At 42.8% G+C, this 22599-nt stretch overlaps 1 protein-coding gene across 11 annotated transcripts in view; it reads right to left on the minus strand.

Annotated features, from left to right (window-relative positions):
• Positions 1-22599, minus strand: part of LOC125448871 (catenin delta-2-like) — a 1175930-nt gene that overhangs the window by 132824 nt on the left and 1020507 nt on the right. For all 11 annotated transcript variants that reach the window (XM_059652900.1, XM_059652905.1, XM_059652902.1 and 8 more), the window contains one exon: positions 4429-4612. In XM_059652900.1, coding sequence (XP_059508883.1) covers positions 4429-4612 — 184 coding nt within the window. The remainder of the gene's footprint in view (positions 1-4428; positions 4613-22599) is intronic.

Genomic DNA, 22599 nt, shown 5'->3' on the forward strand with positions numbered 1-22599 from the left:
AAGATAGGACCCTTGTAGTCGTGTAGAACAAAGGGATTGAAGCATTCAAGTACATAATTCTTTGAAGTTTGCACTGTGTCACAGGGAGACAGGGTATTTGGTACGCTTGCCTTCATTGATCAGACCATTGAGCATATGAGTTGGGATGTCATGTTGAGGTTGTACAGGACATTGGTGAGGCCTGTTCTAGAGAACTGTATGCAGTTCTGGTCTCCCAGTTATAGGAAGGACATTATAAAATTGGAGAGGGTTCAGAAAAGATTTACCAGGATGTTGCCAAGAGTGGAGGGTTTGATTTGTCAAAATAGGTTGGATAGGCTGGGACTTTGCACACTGGGGTGGTGGAGGTTGAGAGGTGACCTTATCGAGGTTTATAACATCATGAGGGGCACAGATAAGGTAAATAGCAAGAGTCTTTTACCTAAGGCGGGGAATTTCAAACTAGGGGCATTTTTTTAAGGTGTGAGGAGAAAGTTTTAAAAAGGACATGGGGGCAACATTTTTACATAGAGAATAGTTCACGTGTGGAATGAACTGCCAGAGGAAGTCATCATCACCAAAGAATCCCTCCAGTGTGGAAACAGGCCATTTAGACCGACAAGTCCACACTGACTCTCCGCAGAGCATCCCACCCAGATTCACCTCACTTACCCTATCCCTGTAACACTGTATTTCCCACAGCTAATTTAGCTAACCTGCACATCCCTGGACACTATGTGCAATTGACCGTGGCCAATCCACCCAGCCTGCACATCTTTGGACTGTGGGAGGAAACTGGACCACCCAGAGGAAACCCACGCAGACACAGAGAGAATGTGCAAACTCCACATAGACAGTCACCTGAGGGTGGGATTGGACCCGGATCCCTGGCACAGTGAGGCAGAAGTGCTAACCACTGAGCCACCGTGAAATGGTGAATGAAGTATACAACAATTAAAAGACATTTGGATAAGTACATGAATAGGAAAGGCTTGGAGCAATATTGGCCAAACAGAAGCAAGTGGGACTCGTTTAGTTTTGGAAAGTGTTTGGTATGGACTAGTTGAACTGAAGACTCTGTTTCCATGCTGTACGATTCAACAACAGTTCTGTCCTACCAGAATGGGAGTACACCTCCACTTTTCTGAAAGTGCCCTGAGTGAAATCTCCTCTCAGAACTGTGGGTCTCCCTTCTTTCATCAAATAGGGCTGGAGCGGCAATCTGTATGAGATTGAGTCGATTTCCCGAGGAGTGGCATTGTTACAAGTCAGGACTGTGTATGTGTCATGGAGAGGAACTTGTAGATCGCTGTGTTTCCATGCATCTGCTCCTCTTCTCTTTCTAGATGGTAGAAACTGTAGGTTTGGTAGCTCTTGAAGGAGCTGCAGCATGTTTCTGCAGTGCTTTTTAGATGATACATACTTCTGACAATGTTCATTATCATTGAGCGAGTGAGTCTTAAAGTGGTAATTGTAGGCTGTTTTCTCCTTTGCTGTGTTGTTTGAGTTGCAAGTAGAAAGTATGCCAGCACATGATAGATACCTTACTGTTGGGAAGCACTGAGAGAGGCAGCCATATCCCAGTAGGGAAGGACAGAAACAGGACAGCAGTGTAAATATTAAAAAGGGGAAATAGGAAATGAATAATCAAAATGTGACTGTTCATTAGAAGTGTGAAAATGACCCTAACGAGAAGAGAGAATTTCAAATCACAGGATCCGTCAATTTTAGCTGTTGCTTGTGTCCTGTGCACTAGGTATTTTGTATTATATGAATAATAGTGACATTTCTTGTGGCATTTTCACTCATTCGTCGAACTTATTAGACAATAAGCCAATCCTCCTCAGAGCTAATGCCCTCCAAAACAGGTAATGTCCTGGTAAATCAATCTGTACCCTCTCCAAAACCTTCATATCATTCTGGTGAAGTGGTAACCAGACCTGTACGCAATATTCCAAATGTGACCAAACTAAAGGCCTACACAGCTGTAACACGACTTGCCTTTTTTTATACTCAATGCCCTAACCAATGAAGGCAAGGATGACATATGCCTTCTTGACCACCTTATCTATTTGTGCTGTCATTTTCAGGGAACTGTCGACTGTACGCCTCAATCCCTCTGTAAATTGATGCTATTAAAGGTTCTGTCATTTACTATATAGTTCCCTTCTGCAAAAGATTTCCCAAAATGCATCACCATGCATTTGTTTGGATTAAACTCCATCTGCCATTTCTCCCCACAAGTCTCTCATCAAACTGCGTCCAGTTCTGGGCGCCCTATTATAGGAAAGATGTGGATGCTTTGGAGAGGGTTCAGAGGAGGTTTACCAGGATGCTGTCTGGACTGGAGGGCTTATCTTATGAAGAGAGGTTGACTGAGCTCGGTCTCTTTTCATTGGAGAAAAGGAGGAGGAGAAGGGACCTAATTGAGGTATACAAGATAATGAGAGGCATAGATAGAGTTGATAGCCAGAGACTATTTCCCAGGGCAGAAATGGCTAGCACGAGGGGTCATAGTTTTAAGCTGGTTGGTGGAAAGTATAGAGGGGATGTCAGAGGCAGGTTCTTTACGCAGAGAGTTGTGAGAGCATGGAATGCGTTGCCAGCAGCAGTTGTGGAAGCAAGGTCATTGGGGTCATTTAAGAGACTGCTGGACATGTATATGGTCACAGAAATTTGAGGGTGCATACATGAGGATCAATGGTCAGCACAACATAGTGGGCTGAAGGGCCTGTTCTGTGCTGTACTGTTCTATGTTCTATGTTCTATGTTCAATCTGTGTCCTGCTGCATTGTCTGGCAATCCTCATTACCCGTAGCTTCCCCAGGCTTTGTGTCATCCACAAACTTAGTGATCGGGCCATCTACATTCTCCTCCAAATCATCTATATATATTACAAACAACAGGGATCTCAGCAGAGATCCCTGCGGAACACCACCACTGCAGATCTCCAACCTGAAAAATTCCTTCCACTGCTATTCTCTGTCTTCTGTGATTAACCAGTTCTGTATCTATCTTACCAGCTTATTGCAAATCCCACGTGATTTCATCTTTTGTATCAACCCGCCATGAGTGACCTTGATAAATGTCTTGCAGAAGTCCTAATAAATAACATCTACCACCCTGCCCTCACCAATCGTTTTTGTCACTTCTTCAAAAAACTCATACGTTTTCTACAAACAAAGCCAAGCTGCCTAGCACTAATGAGTCTGTATTTTTTTGACTGTGAATAAATCCAATCCCAAAGAATCTTCTCCATTAAATTCCCTACCACTAATGTAAGATGCACTGGCCTGCAATTTCCTGGATTGCCCCTTTTTAAACAAAGGAACAACACTTGCTATTCTCCAGTGGTCTGCGACCTCTCCTGTAACTAAAGAGGATACAAACATAAAACATACAACAATACAGCGCAGAACAGGCCCTTTGGCCCTCAATGTTGTGCCGACCTGTGAATTAATCTAAGCCCATCCCTCTAACATTTCATACAATGCCTGAGAAATTTCCTCCCTTGCCTCTTCCACCATTCTGGAATAGATTTCATCAGGTCTCGGGGACTCATCTACCTTAATGTTTTTCAAAACACTCAACACTTCCTCCTTTTTCGTGTTGGCATGCTCCAGAATATCAAAAACCCCTCCTAAGACTCACCATCCACCATGTCCTCTCCTTTGTGAATACTGATGTAAAGAATCCATTAAAGATCTCACCCACTTCCTATGGTTCCATGCATGAACTCTCTCCTTTGTCCTTGAGTGTACCTAACCTTTTCCTCACTACACTCTTGCTCTTATACACACACATACAAAATGCTTTAGTACTTTACTTAATGCTGCTTACCAAAAACATTTCGGGGCCCCGTTTAGTCCTTGTTTGAGATTTTTTCCTGCTATTTTTGTATTCTTCAAGGGCTCTGTCTGTCTTCAGTTTCCTAAGCCTTACGTATGATTCCTTTTTCTTGCTGACTAATCTCTCAATTTCTCTTGCCATCCAAAGTTCCCAAATCTTGCCATCCTTATCCTTCATTTTCACAGGAACATGCTGGTTCTGAACTCTAACCAACTGTGTTTTTTTTAAAAGATTCCCATGTCAGATGTGGATTTGCTCTCAAATAGCTGTCCTCAATCTGCATTCTGCAGTTCTTGCCTAATATCACGGTCATTGGCCTGCTCCCAAGTTAATACTTTCACTTGAGGCTACTTTTGTCCTTATCCAAATATAACTTAAAATTACAGAATTATGGTCACTGTTCCCTAAATGCTTTGCCACAAAAACTGCAGATGATTTGTGATAGACCCAAGCTTTTGTGTGAGAAAGCATGTCAGGGTAATTAGAATAGATATTTCTACGTCCAATAACACTTTAGTAGAATCAAAATTTTAAACTGTGCAACAGACAGGGGTAATCTTTTGCCCTCATCATAACAGGCTGAACTTTGTGATAACTGACCTTAAGCACCCAGTGGCATTCCGTAAGACCATTGATGTGTGGAGCTGAATTTTTCGGTCTTCCTGGTGAGGAGAAATATCCCACCCTGAGTGTGGGATGATGATCGCATTAGTAAGCACCACAAGAGCATCCTGGATAATTGGCATCTTCAATGCATCGCATGACGACAGGTTCCACAAAACACCTTCAAAAAGAAAGATGTTAAGATATTAATATGTTGGTCAAGGGAAAGGTGTTTGTGAATGGATTATGCAATATAAAGCTGACAACCTTATTGCACTTCTTATGCTTATTTTATACTGCAACAAAAGTCCAGAGATGTAAACAAAAAAGTTATCATGCATTTCTTTAAGAATATTAGAAGCAGTATAGCAACAGAATTTTCTGCATTTGTCCTTTTTCCCTACAGAAATACTTCAGTGAATCACACTCAAAGAAAAAACACCAACTGCTGATCAGGCTTGAGGCTGAGAGAGATGGAGATATGGAGATATTCCTTTTGAAACTTGGCAGGTTATGATGTGGAATATACTGGCTGAATGGTTTGTTGGAACATACTCAATAATAACATTCAAAGAGGAGTTGGATATATATTACATATACATAATATATATAAATATATGTATCAAAAGTGAAAAAAAACCTTAACACCATAGGGAAAGAGCAAGAGAATGAGGGTCTATTAGCGTTCAAAAAGCTGGCATTGGCAATTTGGTCCCAGCAACCTCCTTCTGTGTAGTATGATTCTAAATCGATAGACATGGCACATTGATGTTTAATTGAAAGCAGGTATGAGAACCTCGGGAAGGAGATACAAAGTAATTATGAATGCTAATATAATGCAAAATGAAGTCACTTTCAGCTCATTAATGAATAATAATAGTTACCTATTGGTCATAGATATAAATATTTTAAAGCTTGAGAGACATTCAGCAGCTTTATCAGAATATGCATATTTGTAATTTAGAATCTGAAAAGTATATAGAAAGACAAATTGGAACAGTGACTTCAATTTGATCTGGATTTAACTCAAAGAACCATCATCTCAAGGGACCTTGTTATATTTGATTGTAAATATTTTGCCTGGTCTGGGATTTGCATAAATTTTTAAACTTTGACGAAGAGAAACTTTGCTTTTGAGAGCATTTTCTTTCTGTCATTAATTGAACAGAAACAATATGGTAAGCTACTTGATAACGCACGTTCCTGACAAATGACAGTACAGTGTATGCCGTAAGTTGATTACCTATGCAATCTGATTAAGGGCTCCAGCCCTTTATCTACTAATTCAGCTGCTTATGGGTGACATACATTTTAAACCAGTCACCATGGTGGCCAAATCTAATGTAGGAAAAAATCATTGAACAATTTGTCCTTGAACATAAAGCAACAGATTCCACCATGAATTTGGTCTGACATTATGACTCAATTAAACAGGCGAAGGTTGCCTGGCAATGAGGAGTATAAGGTAAAGGTTGTAACAGGAAGAAAAGGAAGGGTTTGAGTCAGCTCCGAGACAGAAAACAAAGATTTAATTGTTGTTATGCAAAGGGCCTTTAGTTAATCACACACAGTCCAGTAAAAAAAAGAAAGTTAGAACAGAAAATGTCAAAAGAGACTCCTTATCCCAGTCCTTATTCCATTCAATTAAGTCATAATTTCATAATGGCAAAATAGGTCTCAGCTGAGTTAATTTGCAAACATTAGAAAATATATAGCAGGCTGGAAGAACACAGCAAGCCAGGCTAGAACTCCTGAAGAAGGGTAATACCCAAAACGTTGAACACGGCAAACCAGGCAGCATCTGGAGGAAAGGAACAGTCAACATTTTGGGTATTACCCTTCTTTAGGACTTCTAGTCTGGCTTGCTGTGTTCTTCCAGCCTCCTGCTTCTCTACCTTGGATTCCAACATCTGCAGTTTTTTCTTTGTCTCTAATCAGAAAATACATGATCAGGTTCAGATCAAAGAAAACATTTTGATTAAAACAGGAAGAGGAGCACAAGGAAGACTTCCCTTGTCCACCATGGCAGACTGCAATGCTTTACTCTTTGAATTCCTCTGTGGAACTGCAGTGTATGGAGCTGCTGATTTGCAGCTGGCTCAATCTGTTTATTGCAAGGGGAATGAAGTATGAAAGTGGGGATGTTTTGCTGCACCTGCGCAGGACATCGGTGAGATCACATTTAGAATACCATATAGGTTTGGATGCCTTAGTTAAGAAAGAATACAATACAGTTTAGAGAAGGTTCACTCAAATAATACCTGGATGTTGGGGATTTACCATATGCGGAAAGGTTGGGCTTGTATCGATTAGAATTTAGGAGAATAAGAAATGATCTTTAAGACACATAAGATGCTGAGGGGTACTTGACAGGGTGGATTTTTAAAAGGGTGTTTCCTCGTAGGGGACAGACTAGAATTAAGGAGCACAGATTAACAATCAGGGGACTGAACTGAAGACGGAGAGAAGGATAATTTATTTTCTCAGAGGGTTATGAGGCTGTGGACCTCTCTTTTCCAGAGAATACTGGAGGCAGAGTCACTGAATATTTTTAAGTTGGAGGCAAATGGACCCTGCATGTCATCAGGGTTGGTATCAACATGGAGTTGAGACCACAATCAGACTGGCCATTATGTTACTGAATGCTGGAACAGGGTGGAGAGACTGAGAGGTCCAATCCTGATCCAAATTCCTATATTCATCCCTTTTACGGTCATTATGCACAGCTCCTGTAGTGTTTGCCCTTTGTGATCCGAACTTTAGTTAACATCAATTGCAAAATTATTACAATCTCTTTTTCAGTAGGCATCCATTTTACTCAGTTGTGCATTCTCAGGAGTTATAAGCATGCTAAAGGAATAAGAATGTGACTTGTAATAAACCAGGTATTTTTAAGGCTGCGATATTTTAATTTTTGCTAATTATATCTGCACGTGTGTGTTATGTGGACTGATTCCTTCTGATTTTGGGTTTGTGTGGAACACTACTTTGCCTGTCACTGAATTTGTAGCACTCTGTGTGCAGAGAAGCTGTGGGTCCCCTTCCCACTCCAGAGATTTGGAATGATCTGGGCTGGTGCAGCCTGTACATTGCTGCTCTAGCAGTGATGGTGTCTTTCTGCGGAGTCACTTGACTTGTCTCCCCATTCAGTGGTCTTAAAAGATCCTATTTCATGATTTCGAAGAAGATCAGGTGAATTCACCCTGTCCAATCCCTTAACTGACATCATGATAAAAGATTAATGGGTCAGTCTCAAACAATCGTTTGTGTGTGTTTACAGTGTGCAAATGGGCTGTCTTGTTTTGTAAACAACAACAGTGAATAAGCTCCAAAAAGTACATCAATGGCTGCAAAACATAACTGCAGGACTTTCTTTCTTTGTGCATTAGTTGTTTTAAATTAGCCTAAGTTTACAGAACTCAGCTGTTGAGATTTAAATGAATCAGATATTTTCAAGCACTGCAATGCATCTTTTAATCCTTGAGTCGATAACTAAGTCTGAAACTGCTGGAAGACTGGATCTCTTTCTCAGAAATGGCTTTGAAAGTAGAAATAAAGTGTCCTCTAAAGGCAGGATTTTTACCAACTGTCACCTGGAGATTAGATCTAATTTAAGACTTTGTTTCACAATTTTAGGGTTCACATTGACTATCAAACAGAGGTCATTCCCTCCTCAGCATTAAGCACCAGGTTTGCTTGGCCCTCATCAGATGGGAACAGGCCAGCAGAAATAACACTAACACAAAGTTGCAAGGCTACAATTTCAGTCTTCAGAAGCCCATTATCCTGAAGAACCCAGGTGCACACTGATGCTGGGTTTTCCTCCTCAGGGAGACGAAAATGGAGTTCCCTCAGCATCTCTTCTAACCCCTAGATACTGCTACGGACAGTAAATTGAAAGACAATGTGAATAACACACACAAACTGAAATTGCTGTAAAAACTCAGCACATATGGCAGTGTCTGTGGAGAGAAATCAGATTTAGTTGAGTGACATTTGCTCAGAACTATTCTGAGTTGCTGCCAGACCCTGCTGAGCTTTTTCAGCAATTTCTAATTTTGTTTCTGATTTACAGCATCCGCAGTTCTTTCAGTTTTTAATGTGAATAACACTCTTGCTACCTGGAAGAAATTAGCTGAAATTTTCACAGTCACTGACAAGATTATCCTCATCCTGGACAGCCATTCCAGGAATTTGTGAAACAGGTGACACAACCCAACACTTGAGGCACTGCTTGTGGCTCATCTTAACAAGCACCCGTGTTTCTTTGAATTTACCATAGTGAAGCCTGAACACAAGTAAGTTACCTCGTGTTGATCGTCCTGTAAAACAGTCTCATTAAAGGGCCTTCCTAATGCTTTTTATTTCAGGTATGAGTCAGGAATGTATTCTCTGCAGGTGCCCTGCCAATTTTTGCATCTGAGCATTACATAACTTGTTGATAATTGCAATTGTTGCTGTTTGCTTACTGATATAACTGTATATTGCACTCGCATATATCCTACTGACAACATTGACTCGAAAACACAGAAAGAGTGAGGCAAGGAGACGTTCATACTGGAACATCACATGTCCTAGTGTCATGTAGTTATCGTAAAATTACATACAGGCCTGACTGATTTTGAATCAATGCCAAGCAGTGGCACACAATACAACAGTGCTGTTATGATTGTGTACATTCAAGCTCTTTGGGTGTAAGTGAGAGTTATTTCAGAGTGAACAATGCATGTTGTCTGATACCTTGCAATGCATGCAGAAGGCAGCTAGGATTGATCACTCCTTGCAGGCATATTGGTGTTGCACGGATTGACGTGGCACTGTAGAATTGAATTTCACATCATATATCTGTACAAAATACTCCAGTTGCACTCCCATTGCTGAAGCAATTGGTGAGCTTATACATCATATCAACCCACAGTACATGGGTGGCATGCAAATTCACCATTGAAGTCTCAAAACACCCGGAAAAATTCAATCGCAGTCCGACCAGAGAAAAGCCACCCCATATGCAGGAGACACAGAACGTGTGAAGAATGACTCCTCCAATCATAGCCCTCGCTTTCCCATGCTCCTCCAATCACAGGTTCCCTCCCTCCTGCTCGTTATGAAACAGAACATATGATTGGTGGATCAACAAGGGCAGGATGGAGAGAAGCTGTGATTGGAGCAGCTAATCGAGCAGATCCCTGAGCTTGAAGCAGACTGCCAGAACAAAGCAGGCCTGAGGGGAAGCTAGAGCTCAACCTGTTTGAGTGAGCCCACAGCCAGTTTGGGGAGTGGCAGTTTTGGTGGCCCCCAAGTCTCAGCAGGTTGTGTCCAGCTTTGGTGGGTGGAAGTTGGCTCTGCATTTCAGCTGGTCAGGGAGTGGAAGTGGGGTTGGGAGTGTTTAAGGCGGCCCTGGGTGTCTGCCAGGTAGCGTTGGGGAAGATTTTTTTTTAAATCATGAATGGGAAGTAAGCATCACTGGCTAGGCCAGCATTTATTGGCTAGCTGCCCAGAGGGTGGTTGAGAGTCAAACCACATTGCTGTGGTTCTGGAGTCGTATGTAAGTCATACCAGATAAGGACAGCGGATTTCCTTCAATGAAGGACATTAGTGAACCAGATGAGTTGTACCAACAATCGGCAACAGTTTCATCATTACACTCTTAATTTAAGACTTTCTTTAAAAAAAAACTCAATTTCCACCATCTGCCAATAGCAGGATTTAAATCCCAGTTCCTAGAACATTACCCAGGTATCTGGATTAACAAGCCAGTGATAACATCATGAAGCCACTACCTCCCTCAGTGGGTGCTGAGTTCAAGGTTCACATCATCAGAGGGGGCCTTATGGATCTGCTTGATGTTCCACCCAATGCTGCTTGGATTTATTGTCTTGGGACTTGAGGGATGCATTGTTTAATTTGCCTCCTATATCTTAAAAAATAGATGACTTAAAGGTCATTCATGGAATTGTGTTACATTTATCTTCATCCAAAGCAACAAATGTCACCAACAAGTCTGCTTCGCCCTCATTTTCCTCTAAGGCTGCAACTTATTGAACCTATTTTTTTTTAGCAAATGTTTTAAAAATTATGCTTTGTTTTCTCATAATTGTATGTTGAGCATTATCAGGCATTAACATTATGTTGCCTGTTAATATTAAGAAAAACTGATAGTAATTGATATATTACTTAACTGCCTGCACTAGGCCTGAGTTGGCAGCGTATTGTGAAGGGTTGGACTGGTAGATCCCACGATGGGTCAGTAAAGTGTATTGATTTGGGAAGAGGGACACGTGTTTATGTGGCTAGGAGTTGGGACTTAAATGTTAAATATGTGACCAAAGCATCTTATTAATGAATTTCAAGTTAAATGACATTAAATATATATGCATGTACTTGTTTGCTTGTATTTTTTGAAAGAAGAAAATGCTAAGAATGACAATACAAATGCTGGAGGTAATGAGTGAGTGCAACATTGCAGAAAAAAAGTTCGTGAAAATGTAAAAGGAGTCCCCCAAAATCACAAATGGGCCCCTAATAATCAAAATGTGGCCTGTGAGAAAATGTCAAGAGGAGCCCTTGAAAAGAAAATATCCAACATTTGCGCTGACTGTTCACAAAAACGAAGGTTCACAAAGTGGGAGATAAGCCAGGAAATTGGTTACAAGATAGCAGAGAGAAAGTAGGACGATTCCCCCATTCAACATCTTTGACACTCATTCACTTTACCACAAATGCACTGTGGTACAGTATGTATAACACATAATATACAAGATGCGCTGCAGTATCTCACCAAGACTCCTCTGACTGCACCTTCAAAACCTGTAGTCTTTGTTGATTAGAAAGACAAAGGTAGTAGACGCATGGTGAAAGACCACCACTTACAAATGTCCCTCCAAGCCACACACAATTCTGATTTAGAACTGTATTGCTGTTCTTTCACTGCTGCTGTATCAAAATTCTGGAATTCCATTCCTTACAACACAGTGGTTGTGTGAACACTATACGAACTGCAGCATCACACCATCAGTTTCTCAATGGCACTGATGGATGGGCAATAAATGCTGGCCTATCCTGCACTGCACACATCCCATGAACCACTAAAAGAAAGGACGAATACTTAATTAGCAGAATGTTAAATGGTGAATCCTTCCTCCCCTACCCTACCCCTACTGGGGCCATAACTTTTCACCATAGTTATGATGGAGGAATAAAAGAACTTGAATATATGCAAGTTTGCTGATGTGACTAAATTAGGTGGCAGAGTACATAGTGTAGACAGAAAGTTGCGAGGGGCCATTGATAAATGAAGGCAAAATTGTTACAGATGGAGTTTAATGTACAAAAGTGTGAGATGATCGACATGAGACCTAATAAAGGTGAATTGGAGGATCTCATAAATGGTAAGATACTACAGTCTCTTTCGGAGTAGATGTCCAAGAACAAAAGTCATTGTAATCTAGTGGACAAACTTCCCCAAAATTAAAAGGATAATGCAATGTTGGCCCTTACCTAAGGAGGGTTTGAATGAAACGGATGGAAGTTATGTGAAAGAAGCACGGAGTTCTGGCTTGACCCTATGTGAAGTATTCATTCAGCTTTGAGCACTGCAAATTTTGATCTTGGAAGAATTACATCACCAATTCACCAGAATGATATTGAAGCTAAAAACATTAAATTATGAGACCAGATTGCATGGACTAGACTTTTATGTTTTCAGTATGAATGCGGCGTATTGACTGAAAATGCAGAATTCTACATTTTCCAAAGTATTTGAGTATTTTAAATACTAAGATTGACAGACATTTTTTAAGCAAGGGTATTAATGGATACAGAATGAAGTCAGGTAGATGAAGTTCAGATACATATCAGCTACACTGCAACTAAATGATGGAGTGTCTGATTATCCTCCTATTGCTTTGATGTTTCATGTTCCTATGTTCCATTGTGCACTTGGGTAGCTGGAAGCAGCACCTAATTAAAATCATTCATGATATTGATAACTGAATGCAGTGCTGGAGGATCTGTTGTTTCAGGTGAGGTGTCCTTGATAAGTTTGCACTTACAGAAAATTGACCTTAAAAATATAATTTGTTACACAACAGATAATAATATCAATGGAGATCAAAAGCAAATTGTGTATAAACTAGTTAAAGAACCGACAAGATAGAAGCATAACGAAATATGGACTTGCACACAGCACCTCTGACCACACAAGGTAACTCAAAATGATTTACAGCCAATGAAGAATTTTTGAAATGTAATATGGGAACCATGGCAGCCCATTTGCAGGCAGCACAAACAACAAGATAAACCACCACTTAATTCGCTTTCTTTCTTGTGTTGTTGATTAAGGGTCAATTAATGGTCAGTTCACCGAGGGCGAACACTTCTGCACTTTTTCAAAGCAGTGTGAATTCTTTTCTGCCCACCTGCAAGGGCAAAGAGTTTATTAATCTGTCTGAAAGGCAGCACCTCCAATACATTAGTGCGGCTTTGGAACCTCAGCCAGAGAATGTGTTCAAGGAACGTAAACCTACAGCCTTTGAAATTAAAGGAAAGGATACAACTAACTGAACTGCAGCAAGAACCCATTATAATAATTTTTAAAAAATATTTTTTTTAGAGGATGTATTCTTCACTGACTGGGCCTACATTTACTACTCATCCTTAATTGCCCTAGAGAAGTAGGTGTTGAGCTGGCTTCTTGAATTGCTGCAATCCATTTGGTGGGCTGGGCCCACAATACACGATATACAGTGTTAATCACACAGATGCACTGAAGTCAATAAGGAGGTTGAGTTAGGGAGTTTGGGTTTGATGACTGATTCTCAAGTCACTTCATCGACTTTGTCTTCAACAAAGAGCCTGTTTGCCATCTAATGATGGTAATGAGGTCAGCCAGCTGGACCACACAGAACATGAGTTCCCTGATTGGGGCTGTTAACCCAGCCCAATAAGGGACTCTGGCTGACAGATCAGGGCTGTCAGAGATGTGCTGACTCTGATGAGGCTGTGCCACGTGTAAATAAAGCGTGAATTGGTGATGGGATAACGGCCTCTGTGGAGTTGTTCCACATACAGCACAGAAACTGTGCTCCAGCCCAACACGTCCATACCAACCAGGTTTTCTAAACTGAACTAATCCCATATTCAAATATTACCTCTGTATGGAGACACTGATTTTGCAGCTTGCCCCTTCTAATGCAGGGATTGCTTGATGACAGAGACTTCTCAATTTGCATGCACCCAGGGTGGTCTTTTTCTCATGCAATGGGATCCATTGTAAAGGTTCTGAAATTGGCTTTCAGAATGTCATTGATTTAGATTAGATTAGATTCCCTACAGCGTGGAAACATGCCCTTCGGCCCAACAAGTCCACACCGCCCCTTGAAGCATCCCATCTAGACCCATCCCCCTATAACCTACACACCCCTGAACACTATGACAATTTAGCATGGCCAATCCACCTAGCCTGCACATCTTTGGACTGTGGGAGGAAACCGGAGCACCCGGAGGAAAGCCACGCAGACACGGGGAGAATGTGCAAACTCTGCACAGACAGTTACCCGAGGCTGGAATCGAACCCAAGTCCCTGACGCTGTGAGGCTGCAGTGCTAACCACTGAGCCACCGTGCCGCCCATTATCACTTCATTGGCTTCCATGCTCAAGCATTTAGAGTCATAGAGTTGTACAGCATGGAAACAGACCCTCAGTCCAACTTGCCCATGCCATCAGATTGCCTAAATGAATCTAGTCCCACTTGCTAGCATTTGGCCCCCCCTAAATTCACAACATCCTATAATGAAGATTCCCATGGTCAGCTGTCTGAATATTACCACCTTTGACACAAGGAATCTTGTATATGAAGCAAAGGGCAGTGAAGCTGAGTTCTGATGAGTTTCTCAATGCCAGGTATTTACCATGCAAGAACTTCACTGTTAGGAATTTTGTCCTGTCCAATTGATGTTACAGATATATATCTTAAGCAGTGAAGTAGAATCCAACTCGTTGCTTTGTGTGACACTGGTAGGCTGTCCATGTCTCAGAGTTATACAGAAGCAATGTAAAAACCACTTTGATGTTCAGATAAGGAAAATTGATGGAAAAGGGTTAATATATCATTTGCTGAACAGCAAGGAACCCTTGGGAATCTGATTTCTCTGTTGAAATGCTGGAAAACATTGATAGCCAGAGGTGAGTTTCTGCAAGACTGGAGGTTGGCTAATGTGGTATCAGTACTTAAGAAAAGTGGTAAGGAAAAGAGAGGTAAGTGGGCTTGACACTGGTGATGGTCAAGTTGTTGAAAGGGATAAGGGATAGGATTCACATGTATTTGGAAAGCCAAGGACTGATTAGAGATAATCAGCATAGCTTTCTGAGTGGGAAATTGTGTTTCACTATCTTGATTGAGTTTTTGAAGAAGTAACAAAGAGGATTCATGAAGACAGAGCAGAGGATGTGATCTGTATTAGATTCAGTAAGGCTTTTGACAAGGTTCCTCATGACAGCCTGGTTAGCAAGGTTAGGTCACATAGAATACGGGGAGAATTAGTCATTTGGATGCAAAAGTGGCTCGAAGGTAGAAGACAGAGGATGGTGGTGGAGGGTTGCATTTCAGACTAGAGGCCTGTGACCAGAGGTATGCCACAAGGATCGGTGCTGGGTCCCCTGCTCTCTATCATTTATGTAAATGATTTGGACGGGAACATAGGAGGTATGGTTAGTAATTTTGTAGATGACACCAAAATTAGTGGCATAATAGACAGAGAAGAATGTTACCTCAGAATACAGTGGAACCTTAGTGATAATTGGAACTGCAGATGCTGGAGAATCCAAGATAATAAAGTGTGAAGCTGGATGAACACAGCAGGCCAAGCAGGAGCACAAAAGCTGATGTTTCGGGCCTAGACCCTTCATCAGAGCCTTTTGGTCTAGGCCCGAAACAGCAGCTTTTGTGCTCCTGAGATGCTGCTTGGCCTGCTGTGTTCATCCAGCTTCACACTTTATTATCTTACAGTGGAACCTTGTTCAGATGGGCCAAGGAGTGGCAGACGGAGTTTAATTTATATAAATATGATGTGCTGAATTTGGAAAGGTAAATCAGGGCAGGACATTTACACTTAATGCTAAGGTCCTGGAGAATGTTGCTGAACTTTGGAATGCAGGTTCATATTTTCTTGAAAATAGAGTTGTAGGTAGACAGGATAGTGAAGAAGGTATTTGATATCAGAGATAATGGGAACTGCAGATGCTGGAGAATTCCAAGATAATAAAATGTGAGGCTGGATGAACACAGCAGGCCAAGCAGCATCTCAGGAGCACAAAAGCTGACGTTTCGGGCCTAGACCCTTCATCAGAGAGGGGGATGGGGAGAGGGAACTGGAATAAATAGGGAGAGAGGGGGGGGCGGACCGAAGATGGAGAGTAAAGAAGATAGGTGGAGAGAGTATAGGTGGGGAGGTAGGGAGGGGATAGGTCAGTCCAGGGAAGACGGACAGGTCAAGGAGGTGGGATGAGGTTAGTAGGTAGCTGGGGGTGCGGCTTGGGGTGGGAGGAAGGGATGGGTGAGAGGAAGAGCCGGTTAGGGAGGCAGAGACAGGTTGGACTGATTTTGGGATGCAGTGGGTGGGGGGGAAGAGCTGGGCTGGTTGTGTGGTGCAGTGGGGGGAGGGGACGAACTAGGCTGGTTTAGGGATGCAGCAGGGGAAGGGGAGATTTTGAAACTGGTGATGTCCACATTGATACCATATGGCTGCAGGGTTCCCAGGCGGAATATGAGTTGCTGTTCCTGCAACCTTCGGGTGGCATCATTGTGGCAGTGCAGGAGGCCCATGATGGACATGTCATCTAAAGAATGAGAGGGGGAGTGGAAATGGTTTGCAACTGGGAGGTGCAGTTGTTTGTTGCGAACTGAGCGGAGGTGTTCTGCAAAGCGGTCCCCAAGCCTCCGCTTGGTTTCCCCAATGTAGAGGAAGCCGCACCGGGTACAGTGGATGCAGTATACCACATTGGCAGATGTGCAGGTGAACCTCTGCTTAATGTGGAATGTAAGGTTTGTAGGTTACGTGTCCCACTTCCTACAGACTAAGGGGGTGGCCATGGGCACCCGCATGGGCCCCAGCTATGCCTGCCTCTTTGTAGGTTACGTGGAACAGTCCCTCTTCTGCACCTACACAGGCCCCAAACCCCACCTCTTCCTCTGGTACATTGATGACTGTATCGGCGCTGCCTCTTGCTCGCCAGAGGAGCTCGAACAGTTCATCCACTTCACCAACAACTTCCACCCCAACCTTCAGTTCACCTGGGCCATCTCCAGCACATCCCTCACCTTCCTGGACCTCTCAGTCTCCATCTCAGGCAACCAGCTTGTAACTGATGTCCATTTCAAGCCCACCGACTCCCACAGCTACCTAGAATACACCTCCTCCCACCCACCCTCCTGCAAAAATTCCATCCCCTATTCCCAATTCCTCCGCCTCCGCCGCATCTGCTCCCACGATAAGACATTCCACACCCGCACATCCCAGATGTCCAAGTTCTTCAAGGACCGCAACTTTCCCCCCACAGTGATCGAGAACGCCCTTGACCGCGTCTCCCGTATTTCCCGCAACACATCCCTCACACCCCGCCCCCGCCACAACCGCCCTAAGAGGATCCCCCTCGTTCTCACACACCACCCTACCAACCTCCGGATACAACGCATCATCCTCCGACACTTCCGCCATTTACAATCCAACCCCACCACCCAAGACATTTTTCCATCCCCTCCCCTGTCTGCTTTCCGGAGAGACCACTCTCTCCGTGACTCCCTTGTTCGCTCCACACTGCCCTCCAACCCCACCACACCCGGCACCTTCCCCTGCAACCGCAGGAAATGCTACACTTGTCCCCACACCTCCTCCCTCACCCCTATCCCAGGCCCCAAGATGACATTCCACATTAAGCAGAGGTTCACCTGCACATCTGCCAATGTGGTATACTGCATCCACTGTACCCGGTGCGGCTTTCTACATTGGGGAAACCAAGCGGAGGCTTGGGGACCGCTTTGCAGAACACCTCCGCTCAGTTCGCAACAAACAACTGCACCTCCCAGTTGCAAACCATTTCCACTCCCCCTCCCATTCTCTAGATGACATGTCCATCATGGGCCTCCTGCACTGCCACAATGATGCCACCCGAAGGTTGCAGGAACAGCAACTCATATTCCGCCTGGGAACCCTACAGCCATATGGTATCAATGTGGACATCACCAGTTTCAAAATCTCCCCTTCCCCTGCTGCATCCCTAAACCAGCCTAGTTCGTCCCCTCCCCCCACTGCACCACACAACCAGCCCAGCTCTTCCCCCCCACCCACTGCATCCCAAAATCAGTCCAACCTGTCTCTGCCTCCCTAACCGGCTCTTCCTCTCACCCATCCCTTCCTCCCACCCCAAGCCGTACCCCCAGCTACCTACTAACCTCATCCCACCTCCTTGACCTGTCCGTCTTCCCTGGACTGACCTATCCCCTCCCTACCTCCCCACCTATACTCTCTCCACCTATCTTCTTTACTCTCCATCTTCAGTCCGCCTCCCCCTCTCTCCCTATTTATTCCAGTTCCCTCTCCCCATCCCCCTCTCTGATGAAGGGTCTAGGCCCGAAACATCAGCTTTTGTGCTCCTGAGATGCTGCTTGGCTTGCTGTGTTCATCCAGCCTCACATTTTATTATCAAGGTATTTGATATGTTTGCCTCTGTTGGTCAGTGCATTAAGTATAGGTGTTGGGAGGTCATGTTGCAGCTGTACAGGACATTGGTTAGACCACTTTTGGAGTACTGCATTCAACTCTGATCTCCCTGCTAAAGGAAGGATGTTATGAAACTTGAAAGGGATCACAAAAGATTTACAAGGACGCTGCCAGGGTTTGAGGGTTTGAGCTACAGTGAGAGGCTGAATAGACTGGGGCTATTTTCCATGGAGCGTCAGAGGCTGACGGGGCCACCTTACAGATGTTTATAAAATCATGAGGGGCCTGGATCCAGTGAATAGCAAAGGCTTTTAGTCCAGGGTGGGGAGTTCAAAACTATACGGCATAGGTTTACGGTGAGAGGGGAAAGATTTAAAAAGGATTTAAATGGCAACTTTTTCAACAGATGGTGGTGCGTGTGTGGAATAAGCTGCCAGAGGAAGTGGTGGAGGCTGGTACAATTACAACATTTAAAAGGCATGAGGGTGGGCGAATGAATTGGAAGGGTTTAGTGGGATATGGGGGCCAAATGCTAGCGAGTGGGACTAGATTCATTTAGGCGATCTAACGGCATGGGCGAGTTGGACTGAAGGGTCTGTTTCCATGCTGTACACCTCTATGACTCTAAATGCTTGAGCATGGAAGCCAATGAAGTGATAAAGGAGCAAGGAATGTTAATATTCACAACTACAAATGGCATTCAGAATTGTAAGAAAATTATATAAACCCACAAATGGTAACTGGAATTGATTTGGAGGACTGTGTTCAACAATCACGAACTCCAAGGACCTTATTTTCCTTGTTTTTGTTTGAAGGAGTAAACTTTGAATAAGAGATAGCTCAGTTTAGGAGTGAATTACTTGACCATCATTGACATTAACTCTGATGAATGTAACTGGCCATTAGCACAACCAAATGCTCAAGCATATGACTGAATAATCTTTGCACTGAAATCTGAAAAAGAGATTTGTTTCATTGGTTCTTTCTGTAATGCATTGACTGCTGCAAATTTGACCAGTGTAGATATCGGTCTGCTACCATTCTAAAGTTTTTGTCTTTCCAGGTCACAGCAAAATCTTCAGCTATTTTATGTCCCATGGCTACATCAAAAAGGTTGACGCATCACATTAAAACACAGGCAAAAGAAAAATCCATGAAACTTCATTTTTCATTGGCATCATTTTCATAAGCCTTTGCATCAATTCTGCCATTTTCCTGCCACTAACACCATTACAAATAGGAGCAGGCTTCCCAAATGAATCTACCCCAGGATGTTTGGTATAGGATGTAGGAGAACAGAATGGCTTGACTTCAACATGTGGATGTTCTGGATGTTCCTACTCCTAACGAATACTTGGACAGCAAAGTGGAATCCCCAAAGGTCTGCCAAACCGTGATCTCAGAGGCTGTTCAGCTCTCAGTGTCCTCAGGTCATTAAGAATGATCCATGCAGTAGAGTCATATGTATGCTAGACTGGATAAGAGAGACAGGTCTCCTTCCCTGAAGGGCATTATTGAACAAATAATCTGGTCATGTAGTCACAAACTACAAGATTCCTGAAGTTCTTAACTTGCTGCAGTAGAATTTGAACTTTCAACTGCTGAACAGCAGGCCTATCACTATAGCGAAGAGGTTAAAGTGAGAATGACAAAGGAGAGATACTTATGGATGCTTACTTGAGCAGGGTGGTTTAATACAGCTGTGCTGTTTTCTGTTGCTTGACCTTCAGGCTAACATACAAAAGCCATACAGCATTTTGACTGGTTATTTAAACCATTTTGGCTCCTAAATTTTGCATACAGACCTCCTTCTAAACTCTCTTCCTTGGTGAACCCCTAACGTAAATTCAGACCAGGTGACACCCTTGCCTGATGTCTCCCCACTACCTAATACTGTCGACAGTATGGTTTAAGGGATAAGCTTCAGCTTTTACCCAATTCTGCAGTCAATGGTATGAGCGCAAAGGATAATATCAGCATATTGCTACAGCTTACTCATTCAAATGTGACCAAGTAAATTGTGAGCTGAGGGTAGGCAATGATGCCATGGAATGAAATATTGCTGCTGCTATGCAGTGAGCAAGATAAAACAAAAGTGATGCTTTAATAAACTGGTGACACTTGTATTTCCAATATATAAAAGCCCATTGATTTTTCTTTCACAAGGTGAGGATCAAAATGAGCCAAGCTGAGTAGTAATCGCTGTCCTTAATCAAAGTACCAGACAGAGGGACACATAATGGACTAGAAACATAGACCTGTAGCTAGGAAATGAATTGCTCCTTTTACACTCACTTCAACAGACACATGTTCTGTAGTTTGCCTTTGTCAGTCACCCAGAACTATGCTGTTCAGAGCGAATATGATGTAAAGGCATCTCAAGCTCAGATGCAAATTATAGCAACTGATCTGCAGTGAAATCCCAATCAGTCATTGCCCCAAGATCACTGACCATCAAGAGCGGCATCTCTATGAAGTTTCAATTTCAAAATTCCGATCCTTGTTTTCAAATTCCTCCACAGCCTTCCTCTCTCTGTAATCCCATTTGGAACGCTGTTACCATGCATCATCTCCGAGCTCTTCCAATTCTGACACCTTGTCCTATCCGATTATGGCTTTAGCTGCTAAGGTCATAAGCCACAAAAATCCCTTCCTTGACATTTCTATCCCTTTACCTCCCTCTCCTCCTTTAACAGTCTACTTAATATCTACCCCTCCTATTCTGGGCACTAACATGGCTTTTTATTTTACTCATTCACAGAGTGTGGGCATCACTGGATAGGCCAACATTTATTGCTCATTCCTAATTGCCCAGACAGCAAGTGAGAATCAACCACATTGCTGTGAGTCTGGAGTCATGTGTAGGACACATCAGGTAAGGGTGGCAGTTTCCTTCCCCAAATGATATTAGTGAACCAGATACGTTTTTCCTGACAATCGATTTATAGTCATTAACTGAAACACAAATCGCTGGAAAAGCTCAGTAGGTCTGGCAGCATCTGTGGAGAGATTTCAGAGTTAATGTTTTGGGCCTACTGAACCTTCCTCTGGAAATTAACTCTGATGTCTCTCCACAAAAGCTGCCAGACCTGCTGAGTTTTTCCTCCAGCAATTTCTTTTCTTGCTTCAGATTTCCAATATCTGCAGTTCCTTGGTTTTGATTTATAATTATTATTATTATTAGACTTTAACTCCATGTTTTTATTGGATTCAATGCCCACAGTCTACTATGGCGAGGTTTGAACCCAGGTCCCCGGAACATTACTTGGATCTCCAAATTACTAGTCTAGTGATAATACCACCAGGCCCATTACCTCACCTGCAAGTATCATATCTACTGACAATCCCATGATATACCTTGGAGTTACTAATTACTATCAGGATGCTATCTAAATGAAAATTAATGTTGTCATCATGTAAAAAATATGCCCCAGTGGTAAAGGAATGCCATCCTGATATTGTAAATGTTTCAAATCGCAAATTACATCCAGCAATAGGGGTGGGGCCAGAAGCTGAACAACTTTGGTTAGATATATTTCTGAAAGTGTGAGCACATGACTGTCAACCACACAATGTATGATCACATGACATGTCCCTGTGTTCCGTAAGTGTCATGCCTTTTGCCACTTAAAAGGTTAGGCCAGTATAATGGAGAGTTGTTGCTTGTAGTTTTACAAGAACAGTTTGGATGAACTGGCAAACAGAGTGCGCAGACATGAAGGTTTATTTGCTCCTGAATTGAAAATCAGTTCTTCATTCAAAGAAACTTCAGGATCACTTGTACGGGGGATCGATTAGCTCAGACAAACCTGGGATAAACTGGTAACGGTTTTGAAATTTCAATTTGTCTACTTAATATCAATTTTAAATGACCCGGTTTTATTATGGTTTCACAAGTGTGATTATAATTAGAGACTACTTCAGGATAAAAACCTGGTGCAGGCCAAACAGAATGCCCTGGTGATAGTTTTCTGTACTATCAGATGCTTATTGATACTCGTCACTTCAGAGAAGAAACAAGTGTCTGTGTGGCATTAGTTATGCTAAATGGAACCCCAGAGTGTCGGAACAATGTACTGGAACATACTTTGCAATGCCTGGGTTCTGCAATGAAATCTCCCACCCTTGTAGCTCCAAATCTAACACCAGCTGCTTTCCACATACTTCTTGAAACTAGTTCATTTTGAAGAACTGATTCTTTCACAGAAAGCGAAAGGACCCTGCAACCACGACACGCAGTCAGTTGGGGGTGATAAGCAACCTTTCTTGTGCTTTCATCTAACTTGAAACAGGGGTGGTGATGATATTATTTAAAGTTACATAAGCCTCATGTAAATTCTCGAACAGTAATGGATGTTTTGGTTGTTGAGAACCTGATCCAGCAGAAAACAGACTTCTAGTGATCAAGGGGACATTTCATCGAAATGGGATAAGCATGTGTTCCTTACATTG

The sequence above is a fragment of the Stegostoma tigrinum genome, chromosome 2, assembly GCF_030684315.1.
Source record: "Stegostoma tigrinum isolate sSteTig4 chromosome 2, sSteTig4.hap1, whole genome shotgun sequence".
Taxonomy (NCBI): Eukaryota; Metazoa; Chordata; class Chondrichthyes; order Orectolobiformes; family Stegostomatidae; genus Stegostoma; species Stegostoma tigrinum.